Below are 19,869 nucleotides of genomic sequence, written 5' to 3' on the forward strand. Positions count from 1 at the left end.
ACAAAACAGATTTGGGAAATAATCTGGAACGCCGATGTAGGTCAAGGACTCAGGCTCCAAGTTTTTGGTACAAATCCACAAATACCAGGCACTGGGATCCCGCCCCTTTGAGCCCTCTGTCAGTCAACCTGTCTGTGGGCGGGGCTATACTAAAAGACAGCTTCCGTGCGCACGTCTGCGCATGCGCCCCAGGGAGGCGGGTGACCCTGAGAGGTTGCCGTCGTTCAATGCTCAGATAAGACGTCGCGCGTGCGCAGGCGCTCAGCGAAGAGGCTTGCCGGAAGTCAAGATGGCGCGTATGTGTTGGACAGGCCGCAGTTGGCGCTTTATCAGTATCTAAACCGTGTGTTTTGTAAGGGGCTGTGGCGAACGCCCTCTCCGCCGCCATGGCCCGGCATCGGAATGTCCGAGGCTATAACTACGATGAAGGTAGGTGGCAGGGTCATGCCGGGACGTCATTTTCGCGGTTCCAGCTGGGATCGCAGCCCGTTGGCTTCCACTTCGATCTGTGAGTTTCTCGTTAGTGGTGCCAGGCTGGAATTCAGAATAGCCTCAGTTGGAGAAAATAACAATACATGTGAGTGCCAGCGAATGGCATTGTTTTAAGTCGTGATTTCTGCCCTCTGGGATTGATTTTATTTAGGGAGGGGGAGGTTGCTGCACGCAGTCGTATGGGAAGGACATTTGGGAAGGTTGGGATATGGTGATATTTGTGCACGTAAGCATTATCATCTCTCCCTCCCATTGTCTCCTCCCAGGTCGGGTAGACAGTCGTCTACTTCTAGTTAGTGTCTTCGGACCCCCCTTCCAAAATGCCCATGAAACTGTGCTTATTTGTAAAAGATAGATTGACTTCATGCTTACATTCAACTGTTCGGCTGTAACTTAGATGTACGTGATAAATTATTTGTGTTTGTTTATACATACTTAGTACAGAACCTGGCTTGAGCAGATAACTTATTTTCTATGAGTTTCAATTTAAATTGGAAACTTAGGAGTCGATAAAAAAGAGATATCAAAAAGGCCCAGTGAATAAGTGGATCAGATGATCTTGAGGTGTATACCCAGTTCTTGGTTGATAATGCTGAATTTAAATGTATTTTGGAATGGGAGGAAAAAAAAAAAAGCAATACTAGAAGCAAGGGGGCTCTGGAACATACTTCTTGATTTAAAAAAAATGAAAAAAAAATGTGCGTATGTTCTCTAGGAGTTTAAAAGGACTTAGAATTAGTTTAGGGTAGGTGTATATCTCTATGCAGTGGATAATTATAGGCATCACCAAGCATCATGCCAACTAAAATTATAAAAAATATGAAGGAGTGCAAAAAAGGAGTAAAGACCTATTGCTTTTTAAAGTGCAGATTATGTAAGTGTGCTTAATATGTTGGTGGCTGTTATTGGCACTGCTGGACGATTATTCTAGAACATCAGTATTGCCCTAACCACAGTGTAGCTAACACCCTGTGCTACATTTGGAGACTGTCACCTAGTCAGCCTGTCACATGTTAGGTTCCTGGTGTTCACTTTAGATTGGAGGCCGTTTTAAGTGTTGCAGTGGATGTAATCACTGCTACCTGAGAGATGACTTTAGCCTGAGAGATATTTTTGAGGTTATGATATAAAAAATATGAATAAGCAACTTACTCATTTCTTAAATAAGTATTTATAATTTCTTCAACCAACATTAATTGAGTGCTTATTCTTCATTAATTGAGTGCTTAGAGTACTGCTCTAAGCTTTGGGGACTGATAATAAGATGCTTGAGGGAATCTAAAGGGGGAAATATACAAGTAACAGATGATTCTAGTATGTCATGCTACAAAAAGTACTCCCAAGGTGCTGTGGGAGCTATGTAAGTGAGATCACCTTATTCAGGGTGGGTTGGAGGAGTTTAAGCAGGATTTCTAGGATTTCTCCTGGAGGAGAGGTGTTTGGCCTGTGGGAGTGAGTGCTAAATATCTTCTCACCTGGGCAACCCCAGTTCAGGTTGTCCTTTTTCATGTTTCTTTGGAACAATTGATGACATCATAAACAATCTGTTCCTATAGCATAGGAGGTTCATCCCCATTTCCTGCTTATAAAAGTTCTACTCATTTTAAGGATTCAGTTTATTTCTCTTTTTTTCTCAAAGTTTCCCCTTTGTATTATTTTCAAATAATAATTTGAAAATTCTCGAAAGTAATATGATGTTATTAGAGAGAGTATGTGCTTTAAACCTATTGGTTCCTCTATTTAACTTTCACTTTGTTCTTCTCTGTAATTTGGATAGTACTTAAATGACGGCCTTTAGCTAATGCTAAGTTAGCTACTAATTTAAAAGTGTCAGGAGGGCATAGTCCATACCTTATTGTTATATTTACTTTATTGTTACATTTACTCCAGTAGGTGGAACAATGCTTTATGTGCGGTAAATATTACAGAATTTTGTTGAGGAAAGGAACCACTTTACAAAAATATCAGGAAAGAATTCTCTTCATCTTTTTATATTGTGGCACTGTTAGGGTCAATTTCAGTTGAAAAACTGACCTAGTAAAGTTTATTGTCATTCATATCTAAAAATAATATTTTGTAAATGGCTCATTATTTGCTAATAGATTGTTTCCTTGGGATTGTGATCTAATAATTTATTGACTGTCACATATTTTTTAAAAGATTTTATTATTTGACAGAGAGAGAGAGAGAGCACGCACAAGCAGGGGGAACAGTAGAGAGAGAGAGGGAGAAGCAGGCTCTCTGCTGAGCAGGGAGCCCAATGTGGGGCTTAGTCACAGGACCCTGGGATCATGACCTGTGCTGAAGGCAGACACTTAACCGACTGAGCTACCCAGGCACTCCAGACTGTTACATATTTTTATCCAATAGTAGCATTTATCTGATTTTTCTTTGCCGTAAATATTTGGTCTAAACCCTTGAACATGCTGCTCCTGCTATATGAATACCCTCAGAAACTAGCTAACTATCCTTTGGAATTTGTTTAAATATTATATTCTGGGGGATCTTTCCCTAGCCACCCCACTCCCAGTTCTGTTTTTGTTGTTCATATGTGTGATCCCAGTTCACTCTATATTTCTCAAGTCTCAAACATTTGTCATATAATTTTGCAATTGCCTGCTTTTGTGTCTGTGTTTCCTGTTAGATTTTAGGTTCATAGAGCTCTGGGAATGTACCTGTCACTCACTGTTGTCCCTCAGATACGTCTAATAGTCCTTGGCATAATCTGTTTATCAAATGAATAAATGCATTTATGTAAATATATTTATCTTTTTAAACAAATTTTTTTTCTTAATTTAATTTATTTGAGAGAGAGAGCGAGAGCACAAGCGGGGTGAGGGGCAGAGGGAGAAGCAGACTCCCTGCCGAGCAGGGAGCCCAATGTGGGACTCGATCTTGGGATTCCAGGATCATGACCCGAGCCAAAGGCAGATGCTTAACCGACTGAGCCACCCACCCAGGCGCCCTATATTTACCTTTTTTTTGCGGGTTTTAGTTTTAAATTGTTTGATTCATTAATTTATAATAAAAGGAAAACTAATTTACTTCCAGTCATGTGCCAGGTAGTTGGCTAAGACAGAGCCTTTCCCTGAAGGAGCTTAGAGTTTCATGGAATGAAACAGATATAGTGCTTTGAAGACAATCAATTGGAGGAGTGTGCGAGAGAGTGAAAGTGGCAGCGGGGCTTGCCGCTTTACCAGAGTGGTCAGGGAAGATGTATGCAAATAGGTGAAGTTTTAGCTGGAACCTTAACGAGGACAAAGAAACAGCCTTAGGAAAATCTGGGCAAAGTGCTTATTTTAGTCAGTAGGAAAAAAGTCTAATTAGCATGAACTGAGAGCATAAGGGAATTTAGGATAAGATGGTTTTTATAGAAATTAACTAGCTCAACATGAAGAAAAACTGTTTTCATGGTCTGATTGTATACCCTGTGCTCGTCAGTTGTATGGGAAATAAATGCTTTGGTCATAGAAGGGCACTTGGTGAAAAAAATGAATGGATGACTTATTACAGATTCTAACACTGGAGAGACGATTCAGGTTTGTGGTCTCTGGTACTATCATTTTTTGATCACATGCAGTGAAAACTTGGAAAATTTTTAATAAAATTCAATTAGCTTAAAAGCTGCAGAACTATTATGTATGTCTATGAATATAGAAAGTAAGTATTTACTTTGTGGGTAAAATTTTTAGAATTTTTTGGAAGAGTAGACATTCTAAGCTCCTTTAATTTTGAGGGAGAGTTTAGTTTGGAGAGAATTCAGATGCTTCCTTGTTAATAACTAAGAATATAAAAAGAACTTGTGAAAAATTTATCTCTTGTGTTTTTATTTTAGATTTTGAAGATGATGATCTCTATGGCCAGTCTGTAGAGGATGATTATTGTATTTCACCATCAACAGGTGACTTTTAAAAAATAATTTGATTTCCATTATTTGGGTGTTAAAAAATGTTAAGTATTATTGTCATTCTAGGATTAGAGTGTTCCATAAGACTATAATATTATGTAACATTTAAAAAGATGATGTCTTTAACTTTTAAATATGTATAAAATCATTTCTTTACCCATGAATAGAATCTAAGTTTTAAACATTTGAAGAAAACTTTGAAAACTATGTTTTTTCCAATATTTTTTGTAACTTGCAATTAATCTGAATTGTACCGAAATGGTAATTTAGTCCATAATGAAAATCTAGAACTTCTGAAGGTGGGTAACAATTAATTTTATATACTCAGGAATCTCTTAAATCTTAGAAACATTGAGGTGTTACACATAGACTTCCCTTCATACAGTACTTCAGTTTATCTACCATTAAACAGTTTGTTAAATAAACCAAAAATATATAGGTTAGTCCTCCTGGAGCCAGAGTGATTTAGAGTTCACATTCCTGTAGGACTCCACATCAGAGCTGCATCTCCTGTCTTACCCACTGAAAGAGTTCTTCTTTGCCACCATATAAAGAAAACACGAAACATTTCATACGTTCTTTTCAGTAAAGACATAGTCTTCAACCAGACCTTTTCTCCTAATTTCCCTAACAATATATTTGTCTTTGAATTTCAGCCTACTCTATAAATAGTTGGTTAAAATGCCCTGCTGAATTTTACTATGCCACAAAAGGGTAAAATTAAATACAGTTAGGTACAACATAAATGTAATTCACAAAACTCATTTTCTACGAGTTTAAAGGCTTAACACAATTAACATTTGTATCAAAATCCACTTTATCTTTAATACCATATAGTCTATGGAGCTGTCCTGTACCCCTGTGCCTGCTTTAATCACACTTTTAGTCTCTGAAGACCAAATATGTGCCTTCTGACTTTTTAGAATTCCTTTTTTTGTATAAAGCATAGATGTTCCACAAGTTGTCTTAGCACCTCTCCTCTTCCTGCCATCTCTTATCCTGTTACTTGTTCCTCTGAAATGCATCTAGCTCTTTATTTGTACTTTTCTCATTTAGGCTTACTAATCAAGGCCTTTCCTCTCTTGCTCTAGTGTTACACTGTTACCAGTCAGGGTCCTGTTAGGAGATGGAAATTGCACTGGTTATTTTGTCAGAGAGAATTTAATACAAGAAGTTGTTAACCAGGTTTTAAAGAACAAAAAAATGCAAGAAAGGCAAGCAAAATATCAAGGAGGTGGTGACTTCAGGAAGCATTTACCTAGTTCTATAGGAGCAAATGGGTGAGGTCAGGCCCAACCTTTTAGAAGCTTGTAGAGGTCCTCCTTGGAGTTGGGGCTTAGACCTGTGAGAAGAGGGTTCTGCTTTGCCTCTGAAATTCAGAGGAAGGGCTATGGAATGGGGACTCAGCCCTCTGAGGAGGGGGATACTGCATGGCTGGTACTCGTGTTGGCAAAAGGACCCTGTGAAGCTGGGATTCAGCCTTTTGAAGAGGGAATTTTCTGGTCATGGTGTCTGAGGGATGTGGATGGGGACACATGGAAGCTGGTTCTGGGAGTTTTGGGCAAACTGCTCACTGGTACTAATTGCTGTTACTGCAGCATGCAGTGTTGCTGGGGCAAAGGGGGCTGCACAAGAAGCAAAAAGGAAAGGAGCTTGTGTTTTCCTCCCCTGGCCTTCAGTCTCCCTTTAGCATCTCCTCTGTTGGCTGATCCTAAAATGGAGTCAGCTGTCGAAGAAATGAACTTCCTAGAGACTGCAACCCCAGCATCACAAAGCAGAATAAAGAAGGCTGGGTTTGAAGCTGAGAGATGGCTTCATCAGCATTCCTTAAGAGCTCTTTATGCAGGGGTACAAGGCCACATTTTGTAGGGATGAGGAATAAAAGAAATTTCATTTTGTCCAAGGAACCTCCCAGACACTTGCCATTTTTATTTTTATTTATATTTATTTACTTATTTTTAAAGATTTTATTTATTTATTTGACAGAGAGAGAGACACAGCGAGAGAGGGAACACAAGCAGGGGGAGCGGCAGGCAGAGGGAGAAGCAGACTCCCCGCAGAGCAGGGAGCCCCATGCGGGACTCGATCCCAGGACTCCGGGATCATGACCTGAGCCGAAGGCAGACGCTTAACGACTGAGCCACCCAGGCGCCCCGACACTTGCCATTTTTAACCCTTGTGGGCTCCTGTAATAATACTGTCACAGTTGACGAGGTGATACAGTGATAGCTGGTAGCATTAACTTCATCACTCATATTGTAAGTGGAATAGAGAGCATGACATGCTCATGAAATGAGAAGATGATGTGGGTTTGATAATTAGATTGGAATTTTTAAAAAATCCCTTCTACATAGTAGAGACTGGATTGAAGGTGGTACATGAATGGATATTCATAGATTAGTTTGGAGGTTATTATACTAATCTAGAGATGGGGATATTTGACGACAGTGTTCTCAAAATGTGGTCCATGTGCCATTAACATCACTTGAGAATTTATTAGAAAAGTAATTCTTGGCCCCGTTCCAGTCAGAAACTCAAGAGTGGTGCACAGCTACTGTTTTAACAAGCCCTCCATGGTATGTTGATGCTTGCTTTGTGAATCATTTGTTTAGGACAAGGGTGGTAGCATTAGATTTGGAGATAGATTCAAGAGATAATTATGGGAGTTAAGGTCTACAGGATTTAGAAATTGCACAAGGGTGGGAACCTTTACAGAGGGAAGAACTACTGAAAGACATCTTAATCTTGCAGGTTAACACATTGATTTATCTGGGCTTATCTGGATAAATCATGCTTAATTTTGTGTTACGAACTGATGGTACACCAGGTCAGACATTCTGAGCGTGTTTTTCTGAGATTTGCACTCATGGTCTAGCTTTCTTGAGGTCAGTTTATCCTTGTGTCTCTCATAGCTCTTCATGTGTGTCTTGTGTGTGGTTCATATTTAGGACAGTTTTGCTCTTTGAGTTACTTTTGTACACTCCAGGACGTCAGTGACATTATTATTATTATTATTTTTAAAGATTTTATTTATTTGACAGAGAGAGACACAGCGAGAGAGGGAACACAAACAGGGGGAGTGGGAGAGGGAGAAGCAGGTTTCCCGCTGAGCAGGGAGCCCGATTTGGGGCTCGATCCCAGGACCCTGGGCCCATGACCTGAGCTGAAGACAGACGCCTGACGACTGAGCCACCCAGGCGCCCCGTCAATGACATTATTGAAGCAGGAGATACAGTTAAATGGTTTTGAGTTTTTTTCTGTGACAAACTGTATTTTTAACAAAAAACGTGGTTTTGGATTTTTTAATTTTTCAAAACAGTGATATTAGATCAGAAACTTCTCCTCTTTAGTGGTATATTTTCCAAGTGATTTTCAGTAAAAAAATGAATAGTTTTAGAAGGATCCTCTCTGTTTTTAAACAGCCAGTGTCATTGAAGAGATGATCATATTCATGGTCTTAATGAATTTTGATAATTGAGTGATTTTATCAGTTATTGGAATTTTTAAAAAATTCATCAGCACTTGTATTTTTTTAACTCTGCTAAGCCCAGTTTCCGTGATGGAAAGGTGATTTCTAAATGTTACAGCTTTTTTTCCTTTGGAAAGATTGACTTTTCATATTGAATATTGAACATATGTCAAGGAATTGGGGATGGCAAAAATAACCTATATATATAACTTTATTTGAACAGTTATGGGTTTTGTTTTGCCTACTGAAATTAGAAGTGTTAAAAGATAAACTGAAGCATATTGAAATTTTTAAGAATTTATTTGAGCAAACATCAGTTTGAATCAGGTAGCTCCAAACTGGAACTTTGGAGTTAGAGGAGTTAGGAGTGCTCTACTGGAACAGAGCTAGGGGCAAGGTTTTTATAGGGAAGACGGAAACAAAGCAAAGAAATTATTTGATTGGCTGTAGCTTAAGGGTTGCATTATTTGGGAAAGCCTAGTTGGCTTTCGTGATTGGTTGTTCCTGAGGCATTTACAGTAATTGACTTTGGCTTCGTGTTCTGTTTGTCATCAAGGCATTGGAGCCACCTCAGTCAAAAGGCCTCCAGTGGTTACTTAAACAATAGTGATCCTTAATTCAGTCCATTCTGACTCAAAATCTTTATTGAGCATAAGTTAACGTGTAAGAAAAACCCTATTCTAGGTAGGTAGCATGTTAAAAGTCCTCTTCAAACATGCCACAGTGGTTTGTGGGTGAATCTGGTGGGTGAAGCCATAGTCCTGCATGAAGGAGTCTGGGAAGGAGGGGAGATTGGACTGGTAAATTTGGGAGGACGAATGGCTTTCTTCAGCGGAAGAAAATAGTGCTTGAGGAGTGGCCTCTATGTGAGGCTTATTTGAGAACACTCACACGATTAATGTAGTTGCAGCAGGAGAGAGGACTAGGAAAGGAAGTAGGAGGCAAGCTGTGGAAGGCAGTGTTTAATTGTAGGTGTGTCATGTCAGCTTACTGAAGGGTTTTGAGTGAGGGGGCCGTATTTTTGGAAGGGAATTGATGATTGTACAGAGTGGACTACGGGGGGACTTGTCAGCCAGTGTTTCCTAATCTTCGCTGATGATATCAGTCAGCTAGGAGACATTTTAAAAATACAGATTCCCTGCCTCATTTCCAGCATCACTGAATCAGAACCTCCAGGGCAAGAAGTCCAGACAGCTGTGTCATTAATGAGTGCCTCTTACATGATTTTTATTTTAAGGTGTTAAGGAAACAATTTGGAGCAGTTGTAGGAGTCAGGTTTTGAATTCTTTGAACTTTTATGTTTGTTAAACTGCCTTAAGTTTTAAAAGTCACCGCGGGTGTCCCAGTTTTTCAAAAAGCATTTCCATCAAAGTTTGTGATTTAAATTTAGAAACGAATAGCATTTTATATTTACTTTTCTCTCCATTGCTTTTTTTCTTACTCTTTTATTGTATTTGTTGCCTTTTGGGCTTTCATTTCAACTTCAAAGATTTGGACTGTTTTTCCCCACTAGTAGTTATTTTCTTTTTTTCTTTCTTTTTTTTTTTAAAGATTTTATTTATTTATTTGACAGAGAGAGACACAGCGAGAGAGGGAACACCAGCAGGGGGAGTAGGAGAGGGAGAAGCAGGCTTCCCGCCGAGCAGGAAGCCCGATGTGGGGCTCGATCCCAGGACCCTGGGATCATGACCTGAGCGGAAGGCAGACGCTTAAAGACTGAGCCACCCAGGCGCCCCTAGTAGTTATTTTCTCTGGGGAATTTGTCTACCCTCCTTCCCTCCCCACTTGCCAGCAAATCTAGCCAACACTGCTTCCAAAACAGTGGCCAAAGTATAGGTTTCTGAGTTGGATTTGTGTGTGGATCGGGGGTAAGGAACCCTCCACCCCCTCTGGAAAAAAAATAGCTCCTCTGAGGTTGAGTTGCAGCCTGGATATTGACAACTTCTTTTTCCTGTCCAAATTTCCTAAGTGAAAATTGTTGAGGGAAATAATCTGATTTTTTCCTCACTTAATTTTTGATTTTTCTTGGGGTTTTTCTCACAGGTGAAAGCTATCAGAGGAAGTTGGGGAAAGTATATTTGTTACTTTTAGGCTAAACTGAGTAGTTTATTATAGCTAGGAAAATAATTTGTAAATCACCAGGCACAAAGTGACCCAGTTTACTTTTTTTAGTACTACCACATTTTATTAAATCTAAGATGCCACAGAATGTAAGGCATATTGTAATTTTATGTACCACTTAAAGTAAATCTCCTGTCAGTCTAAGTATTACATAATGTTGAGATGCCATTTGACTGTAAGACACATCCTCATTCTGAGATTTTAACATGAAAATAGTGGTCATCTTAGAGAGTCTCTTCCGTTTAGCCATGCTGAATTTATAATAGTGTTCTATTCTCCTTGTACTAGAGGGGGCTAAATAGGGAGAAATATATACAGCGTAATATGTGTATTCTTGAAAAACCTTACGGTCTTCAAAACTGTATACTGAAAATAACAGAATATCTGGGAAAAAATAGGATCATGACAGATCAGTCAGCCTGTAAAGTACTAGCAAAAACAGTAATCTTAATAAAAATGCTTGCACATTTGAAAAGATACCTTAACTTCCTGATAAAGAAATATTCCAGTAAATATAGGAGTTTAAAAAGAGTTTGAAAAAAGGTAAAAAGCTTAGTAGAAATGTGAGAAAGAGTTGAACTAATGAGTAATGTTGCAAAGGCAAATGATCACAGATCTTGGAGAGCCAAGCAGTATGCATGCACATAGCAAGACACAAGTCCTCCGAACTGAGCCGAGAGGAAGGCTGTGGGTCTCTCTGGCATTGCAGTACCATTATAGTTACAGTGTCATATTCTAAGGTGGGTGTTACTTTGTACCTGCTGCTATAAGGTGATGATACTAAACATTGAAGTGTTGAGGGAACAGAAATCTCATAAACCAAAGCACTTGAATGTTATACCCTCATCATTCTCCTCTTTACTATTTGGTGTGAAGGTAACATGCCTTATAGCAGAATAGATTGAATTCTCTCAGCTGTTCTGTAGCTCTCTTATTTGTTCTCCTTGTCCAAGATGTCTTCTACCTCTTTCTCAGTTTTTCTGATGCTTTTACCTCATTTTTTAGAACTGTGTCAATCTTCAGTGATTACTTAATCTTCTGTGCTTCTGTGGCACTTGTTATCTATACTACTCTTTTGGCTTTTATTTATTTATTTATTTATCTAAAGATTTTATTTATTTGACAGAGAGAGACACAGCGAGAGAGGGAACACGAGCAGGGGGAGTGGGAGAGGGAGAAGCAGGCTTCCCGCCGAGCAGGGAGCCTGATGTGGGAAAGTGACCTGAGCCAAAGGCAGATGCTTAACGACTGAGCCACCCAGGCACCCCCTTTTGGCTTTTAAAATACATCATTACGTTTTTCTTCTTTGCCTTTCCTACTCATCTGTAAGGCCATCGTTGATTTGTTCTGTGCATAGGTAGCCCTTATGCTACAGCCTTCTGTGTAAGCCATAGTATTATCTAATGTCTGTTTGTATATTATTTATATGTAGTAGCTATAAACTTTGGATGTAGTTTCCCTTTCTTTCACAGATAGTGCCTTCTTGAAAACATGAACAAAAGTTAAATGCAGGAACACTAAGCAGTAGACTTGAGTGTTATGTGCTCTTCCAGAAAGCTAAATAATATAAAATCCCTAGTAACACCTTGCCTGTAGAATACTATATTAAAATTTCGATCTTTCTTATTCTTTAATTTTATTTCTTCACAACTGAGCACAGTCTCTAGGAACTGAGTTCAGTGGGCACCCAGCTGACGTGGAATAGTCAGCACTTTGGGCGTGTGTGATGATTTTCTCCTTTGCTCACTTGTATTTTATTTATGATACTCAGGCATATATTTTCTTTCTTCCTTTTAATGAAATCTATAATACCAGCTATATATTGAGTGATGACACGGCTGTAGAGTGCACAGCCTGAAAGTCAGGTAGGTATGTGACACTAGCATACAGTGTAGAGAGTGTTGGACTGAAAGTAGAAGTTGTTCAAAAGTTAAGGCCTATGATTTTGGTCAGCTGTTGGGTTCAGGCCAAATTAGCAATTCTGGGAAAGTGAAAATGAACTTGTTTTTAGTACTTTCTTAATTATGAAAATAAGCAAGTTTGGTACGTGGTTTGAAATATTTGTTCCAAAGAAGAGAACGTTTTGCATGGAAGATGGAATAGTAGGCAGGGATGAGGTGTTAGGAAAGGTAGTGTTTGGAAACTGTGGCGAAAGTCAGCTTGGTGAAGGTGTTGGAGATAGGAAGAAAGAAGGAGGATGATTGCAAGAGGCCAGTGAGTAGTTACTAAGGACGTCTGCGCAGCGTATGGTATGTTTTGTCTTCGTTCGTTTTTGTCATTATCCATTATTATAGAATGTGGGTAAATGGCCATAGGTGGTAGGTCAGAATCTTTAATTTCTATTTTAACTTCGGTGGAAAAAAAAAAAAAGACTGACTGGGAAGTGGCTGTGCTACAGCATTCTTCCATCATTTTCTGTTCTAGCTGCTCAATTTATTTACTCACGGCGTGACAAACCTTCACCTGTTGAGCCTCTAGAAGAATACGATTATGAAGATCTGAAAGAGTCCTCCAATTCTCTTTTGAACCATCAGCTGAGTGGAATTGATCAAGGTATAGTAAAAAGTAGTTTATCTGTGCTTCATGTGTGAAAATGATTGATGATCAATATACCAGAATTTATCAGGTTTATTGTGATTGTTCCTAATAGTGATTCTGGGTAAGAATGGTACAAATGTCCCTGGTATCTTCAAGGGAAATATACATTTTATTAAGTATATTTTGCGAGGAGTGTATGGTTAACTCTGTGGTTGAAAAATTGGTTGTGTGGCTCTTATTTAGTAACTGGAATTTTTGACTGAGATCTTCATTTCCTTAGGAGAGAAACTTCAGTAATTTGTTTTCTTTTAGCAATATTTATTTTTTATTGTTTCATGAGCTCTAATAGGGAAAGATAGGTATATTGTGGATAAAAATATAATCATTACAAATAATTTTTGCCAGGGAAAGAGGAGAGTTGGACATCTAATATAGTTTCAAATCCTTTTTTTGTTTTGTTTTGAAGATTGAGGGTTCTTTCATGGCATCATTTCAGACTTTTAATTATTTTCTGTTCTAGCTCGTCTTCATTCATGCCTTGATCACATGAGAGAGGTACTTGGAGATGCTGTGCCAGATGACACTTTGATTGAAGCAGTTCTGAAGAACAAGTTTGATGTGCAGAAGGCTTTGGCAGTGATTCTGGAACAAGATAAAATGCAGAATTGGAAGGTCAAGAGTGAGGGAGCAATATCTACAGGGAAGATAGCAAAAGGTATGCTTTTACTTGTTCTCTTTTAGTTGTTTTACAGTTAATGCTTTAAAAGAGGCTTTGATTTGCTTTAGCTGTTTAGAAAAATGGGCAGAAAATTGTGCATGTTACAGGAATCCTGATGATCATCAGTTGATTTTCCCATTTGTGAATTTTTAAGCTGAGTGCTTTGTTTTCTTCCCTCTGTTAAAGCTTGTTTTTTTAATTATTTCCCTGCTTTTTTAACTTTCAAGATATAGGGGAAATAAAATCCGATAAAAACAAGACAAGACACTTGTTGCTTCTTGTCAGTAGCTTAGAAAGTTTTTTGATTGTTGTTTTTTTTAACTCTGATGGCTCAGGAAATGGAAATTAATAGCCAGACAATTAATTATAAAAATGCCTTTATGTTTATAGCATTTGTAAGTGTATTAGTCTTATTTAAATATTATAAGTATCATAATTATACTGTTCTTGCATTTCAAAGCCAGATCTTTAATTTTAAATTTATAAAATTTGGGGTTATTTCTCGAATTTAATTGGCATAAGAAGGGAACTGAGGTATCTTTATAATAATTGGTACGGTATCTGCCAGTAGGAGCATGGTTATTTATTAACTGGGTTGATATTTCCTGTATTGTGAGGCCTAGATTTTTACCATAACAAAGTTGTATGCAGTCTGTTACCATGAAGTAAGGGTGGTTTTTTATTTTCTATTTAAATTTTAAAGAATTTTGATGGGGAGGCACTTGTAACTGACCATATGAAAATGAATCTATAATATTTTATCTTTATTAATAGTTTTTTCCAGAAATTACAGAATGTTATTTGTTTGCTTGTTTTTAATACATTAAAAATATAGGAGAAGATGAACCTCGTTCCTTTCATTGGTCTTTTAGACATTTTGAATTTGACAATTCTGACGATACTTTAAATATGTTAAATCCTCACATTATAAAATTTGTGAAACTTAGAATATTGATTAACTTGGTACTTATATTTGTATATATCAGTGAACAAAGTAAGAAGGTCACTTTAGATGGTTAAAGGAAGGTAAAATTCCTTTATTATTGTTTTTTTAGAGTGTTCACTTTTTATTAAATAATGATCAAATATTTGATCACTTTATTCATGTTATAATCAAAAGAAACATTTAGTAATTAAATGCCTCATTTCATGTTTCCTTTTGGTTGCTGTGACTGTCTTCTGCATATGTCAACCTATTCATCTGAAAATTAATGGCTTTTGTAAGGTAAGGAGTCTTATTATCTTCCTCTGAAGTTTCAGCTGATAATGTTCAAAGCTCTTGTCCTCAATCCACAAACCACTTGGATCATAGTAGCAAATCCTTTGATTTTTCTGGCCCAGTAGCAAAATCTGGATTATATCCTAATTCCTCAGTTGTACCAAGTCACTATTTACTCCATAAAAAAAAGAAACTTGACAGACCTAAAAGTGAAAAGAAACTAGAATCATGTAAGTTAACAAAAGAGCTGTCACCAGCTGACCTAATTGATGATATGCCAAGAGATTCTTGTAAAAGTCAGCCATCAGTCAGATTAGCAACCACAGATAGTCTGGAAAGTCTATTTTCAAAGAATCTAGGTGCTGATATGTTAAGACCTCATGAATCTGAATGTGTTTCCAAAGATGATTCTTCATTCAAAGAAATACCAGATTTAAAATCCTTAATGATAAAGAACATAACACCTAATAACTCTTTATGTACTCAAAATAATTCGCTACCTGATTTGCAAAACATTCCAGTAGAAAACAGCATAGGAAATTTAAATGATCATTCGCTCTTAACTAGCTCATTGGAAATTACGGCTCATGATAATTTAAATGCTAGTAAAATGACTGACGTTGAAAGTGTTTCTTCAGTTGAACAAAGTGCCAAGAATTACATTTTAAAAAATGACAGTTTGCAGTTTTCCCAGTGTGAAAGTCCATCCCTAGCTGAACTATTGCAGGAGCACAAAGAAAACAATCCGAGCCAGTGCTTTACTTTATCTGATCTTTGTAACCAGTCATCTTCCAGTTTCACAGATCTAAGTTTGGGATCCTTTCCCCTGTCACAGCTAGCAAATCGGTATCCATCTTCGACTGGAATATCAGAATTAACAGGATCTCTGTCATCTTTGGCATTTTGTAAAGCTTCTCCTACAAGAGACCTTGAGAATTTGTCACTTTCTGATTTGATTGCAGAAACAATTGATATAGACAACTCTCAGATTAAGAAGGATTCTTTTAAGCTCAGTTTATCTGAAATGAGGTCACCTGGAATAGATTCAAATATTGATCTTAGTGTCCTTATAAAAACCCCTGATTTTGTTCCAAAACATGCGGTAGACCAATCAGTTGCTCCAACATCAGAAACAAAAGTTTTAAGTTCAAAGTTAGGGAAAAGCTTCAATTCTGCTAAGGATAATAAGAAAACCAATAAAGGCCCTTTGACTAGGAAACCACCTTTTTCTCTCTCGTGGACCAAGGCCCTTGCTGCTAGACCTTCAGCTTTTGCTTCAACACTGTGTCTTCGTTACCCACTGAAAAGCTGCAAGCGACGCACCCTTGACCTGTATAAGACTTTTCTTTATAGTAGACAAGTTCAAGACATAAAGGACAAAGAAATAAGTCCTCTTATAGCAATAACACCATTTGACTTCAAATCAGCATCTCCTGATGACATTGTAAAAGCTAATCAAAAGAAAGCTTTCACTAGAGAATAGTAACAAAAGGAAAACTTGATAACTGTTGTAGAGCTTTTGTTTTAAATTAATTTAAAGTCTTTATAGAATTACTTTATATTATGGGATTCAAGTTGTGATTTTTATATTAAAATTGTCTTAAGTCAGTTGATAGCTTTAGTTGATACGATTTTTGCACTGAAAATTTTTTTTTTTTTTTATTATATCTTCTTTTAGTGATAACTGGCTTTATTTAAGTTGATAGCCTAAAATGGGTATATGTTTACAAAGTGCATTTGGAAACTTGATATTGTGAAATCAAACCTCTCAGATATTTTTGTTTGAGGCATTCAACTTTATAAGTTTTTACAATGAGACATTTTCTTTTATAAAGTATTTTTGTGCTTCGTTCTTAAATGAAAATGCCACTTGGGATTACTAAAGTTTAGTGATAAAAGATTTTTCTTACGATACGTGGCATAGCGTAGGTGAGATGTAATTATATTTTAAAATATTAGTGATATCATTCCCATTCATTATTTTTCTGTAGGTGAATATTTAAAATTTTTCTATTAAATTTTAAAATTCCTGACTTTTAAGAATATACTGTGGAGGTTGTTGAAATACATTTTTTGATGATAATAAAATGAAAATCCTTTAAGGGACCATGTATATACTGAAGTTGGATTAATACATAAGTTATTTTTATACATTTTCAAAACCATTTGTCCTAAATGCACACTTTAAAATAAATACATAGAAAGTGTTTTCAGGTATGGTTGCATGTTGTTTGAGCAGATAGTTTTATCAGATCTCTTACCTTTTTTTTTTTTTTTTTTTACCGTAAGTAATGAAATGTCGAGTTTTCCTCTTTGATACTGACAGCTGTGTATACTCCACTGACAAAGTTTCAGCAATGGTAGACCGAATAAGAGCTCTTCTAATTGCTAGAGCAAGTATGTAATTCATACCTTAAAGCAGTGGTCCTTAGCTAACAATCAGAATCACTGGGGGAATTTTTTCAAAACACAGATACTGTGGCTTCACTCTAGACATGGTCAGTCTTTGAGGGATGGCATTTGGGAATGTGTATTTTCAAAATAGTCCCTAGGTGATTTTGATGTGTTACTTTTACTTGAGAACCACTGCCTTAGGGGAAGAAATCAGTAGTATGAGAGGAATTACTAATGCTAAGAATAACATCTGACCAATGTGAATTTACACTTCATAGTTGCTAGTAATCAGGAGTACCAAGGAAAATTATGAATTAGGAATTATAGTCTTTTACATTAAGAGTTTGCTGATAGTGTATTATTAATATTTCTTGCAGGAAAAAATAGTGTCTAAAATGTTATTTCTTAATGAAAATGAAGTAGCTGGCCTTTTCCCAGTAAAGAAATACTTTTCTCTGGCAGCTACTTCACTATGCTTTTGATAATTATTTTTTTTTTGTATTTCTTGTTTCAGTTTATTTTCAGAATGACATTCCAATATTTTTAGCTGTGTATAATGTTTTTATATCCAGTGTTTTGGTGGGAAAACTTAAGCCAGAATTATGTCTTCATTGTTCTTGACCACTTTTTCATGATGTCTTCAGGTTTTGTTTTTAATTGCATATTTCAGTGCACATCATGCTGATGTTTAGGAGATCATATAAATCACATTATGTTTTATGGCCGATTTTAAAGTTTGGATTATCTCAACTGCTGATTTTGTTTTCCTACTCTTAAACCTTGATGAAACATTTTAGTAATTTTACAAAATTAGTATATGACTCATCAACTAGATTTATATATGGGTTAGTCTCCCACTTAGAATTGAGTTGTATTCTATGAGTCTCTTTGGAACTGACAATAATTCCAGATAGATTAAGTGTTATGCAAGTGGTCCACTTTGCACATGAATCCACAAATAATACTTACTTAACCCATACTGAAATTGAACAGTGGTACTATTATTTTACCTTCTTTTACAACAGATTTTCGAGCGGAAATACAATACTTTTAAGCCATATAGTAGATCTTGTAGAGTGAACTAGGTCTACTTTTATTGACTGATTAGGATTGTAACTACCACTTAAAAGATTATTTAGGGGGAAAAACTATGTTGCAGAATGATAGGGAAGGCAACAATTTTTAAATAGGTCTCTCTCTTTCCCTTGTCATGGCTACTGGTCCGTCAAGCACATGCATGATATGGCCTTGTTGACTAAGGAAGTGTCACAGTCTCTGAGATTCAGAGAGTGGAACCAAGAAGGCCCCTTGCCCCTTCCACCCTTGGCTTTTGGCCATTGATAAAGAGATCAGTGCCTGTTTATGGATACCATTCCCAGTGACAATCATTGCTTGCACTAAGTGCATATTCTGCACCAACTGCTGGTTGTAGACTGACTGCTGTCTTGGTAGCTCAGGTATGCTAAGAGTTTTGGTTTATTTTCTAATTCCAATATCAGTTTTGTGATGCAAAGCCATTTTTATTTGCATTATGATCAAGTGCATTAATATTTTTCTTTAGGAATGTAAATGATACTGTAATTATATTCTAAGTGATATAAAATACAAAAGACATTTAAAATTACTATTTTTGCTCACTTTTTTTGGTCTTTAAATGATCTAAATGATTTAAATAATTTAAATAATTCATGGCTGTTTTGTCCTTTTGCATTCTAAAGTCTTTGGCTCTTTTGGTTATGGTTCTTCTTTCCATTAATTGCCAAGAACTAGGGTTTCACTTGTGTACATAACACTTTGTTTAACTTTTCTTTCTTTTTTGTTTTACCTTTTTCCTATTTCGAGTTTAATAATTGGCATTCTAACCTCTTTTCGGCTTTGAATCCTTCTTTCTTGAACTTTTCTTTTGCCCTTTTTTCTTCTCATATAAGTAGCAATAAATATTCCCAGTGTGTTATATTTCATGTTTAGTATTCAAGTGGCAGGTCATGCAACTGACATCACACCAGAGATAAAACTAGTACAGCGCTTTTCTTTGTATGTGAAAGGAAGCACTGTTAAGATAAACACAGTTAGAAGTAATGAGTTCTTATGTGATTATTTACCTTTTAAATTGACCCTGAATTTATATGTGGACCGTTACAAATAAACAAGTACACAGTTACACGTTGAGGAAGAACTATGTATCAACAAGTTTTTTGTTTTGTGTTCCTACAAGTGTATATTGGTTATAGAGTCATTTTTGTAGTAGACTAAACAGTTTTTTGTTACTTATATAAACAAAGAGAATGTTGACCAGACAAGGAAGGGTTGATAGTAATTTCTTTACTAGTTTTCTTTTAAAATTATATAAGGCTCAGTGTATGCAGTTGTACATTGTATTTTTAATTTTTAGGGTGTAAGAGACTTGTCATTTTGAGTGTATATATACATTTTTGTAAAAGCTACATTGAAATAAATGATAATTCTGAGATTCTCTTAAATAAGAAAACATCACAGTTTATCCATAGGGATTTTTTAGATAAGCTTGATCCTTCAGAACGGAATTTCAATAATTTATGCTGAAGGTACCTGCTTTTATGTTCCTGTAAACAAATTAAAAAAAAAAAAAGAAACTACCTGGTTGTAAAGAATTTCTTCTAAAATATTTGTCACTTAGAATTCTTGCTTTCCAGAAGGTAGAATTTTATATATGTTTACCTTGGGGGACTTAACATACCATGCTCATGGGGACCATTTTAAACAGCGAAATAACCAACTAAAATCATAATGTGAAAAATGTGACACTAGATAGAAAAGGGTGTTATTTATGGTGTGAGAGCTGAAATAAGAAGGCAGAGTATCTTATCACCTTTTGACCTCAGCTGGGACTGTGCATATTGGGGGGTTCAAAGTTTTTGCTTCCCTGCACTTGTCTGGGCATGATTGCAAAAGTGCCACACAGTGATTTTGGGGTTACTACTACATTTTAGTGAATAGGTGAATTTGCAGATATGGAAACTGTGAGTAATAGG

The 19,869-nt window shown here is 36.7% G+C and overlaps 1 protein-coding gene across 3 annotated transcripts in view; it reads left to right on the top strand.

Moving 5' to 3' along the window:
- The first annotated feature begins 216 nt into the window (after positions 1–216).
- HBS1L (HBS1 like translational GTPase) overlaps positions 217–19,869 on the top strand; it is an 85,553-nt gene continuing 65,900 nt past the window's right edge. Inside the window, exons 1-5 of one of the 3 annotated variants that reach the window (XM_078054694.1) lie at positions 217–429; positions 4,328–4,393; positions 12,414–12,542; positions 13,048–13,242; positions 14,476–19,034. In XM_078054694.1, the coding sequence (XP_077910820.1) occupies positions 387–429; positions 4,328–4,393; positions 12,414–12,542; positions 13,048–13,242; positions 14,476–15,947 (1,905 nt within the window). In that variant the 5' untranslated portion in view covers positions 217–386 and the 3' untranslated portion in view covers positions 15,948–19,034. Of the gene's footprint in view, positions 430–4,327; positions 4,394–12,413; positions 12,543–13,047; positions 13,243–14,475; positions 19,035–19,869 lie in introns of those variants that run through there. The other 2 variants (XM_078054693.1, XM_036097443.2) reach the window with 2 other exon arrangements.

Source organism: Halichoerus grypus, chromosome 9, assembly GCF_964656455.1.
Source record: "Halichoerus grypus chromosome 9, mHalGry1.hap1.1, whole genome shotgun sequence".
Classification (NCBI taxonomy): Eukaryota; Metazoa; Chordata; class Mammalia; order Carnivora; family Phocidae; genus Halichoerus; species Halichoerus grypus.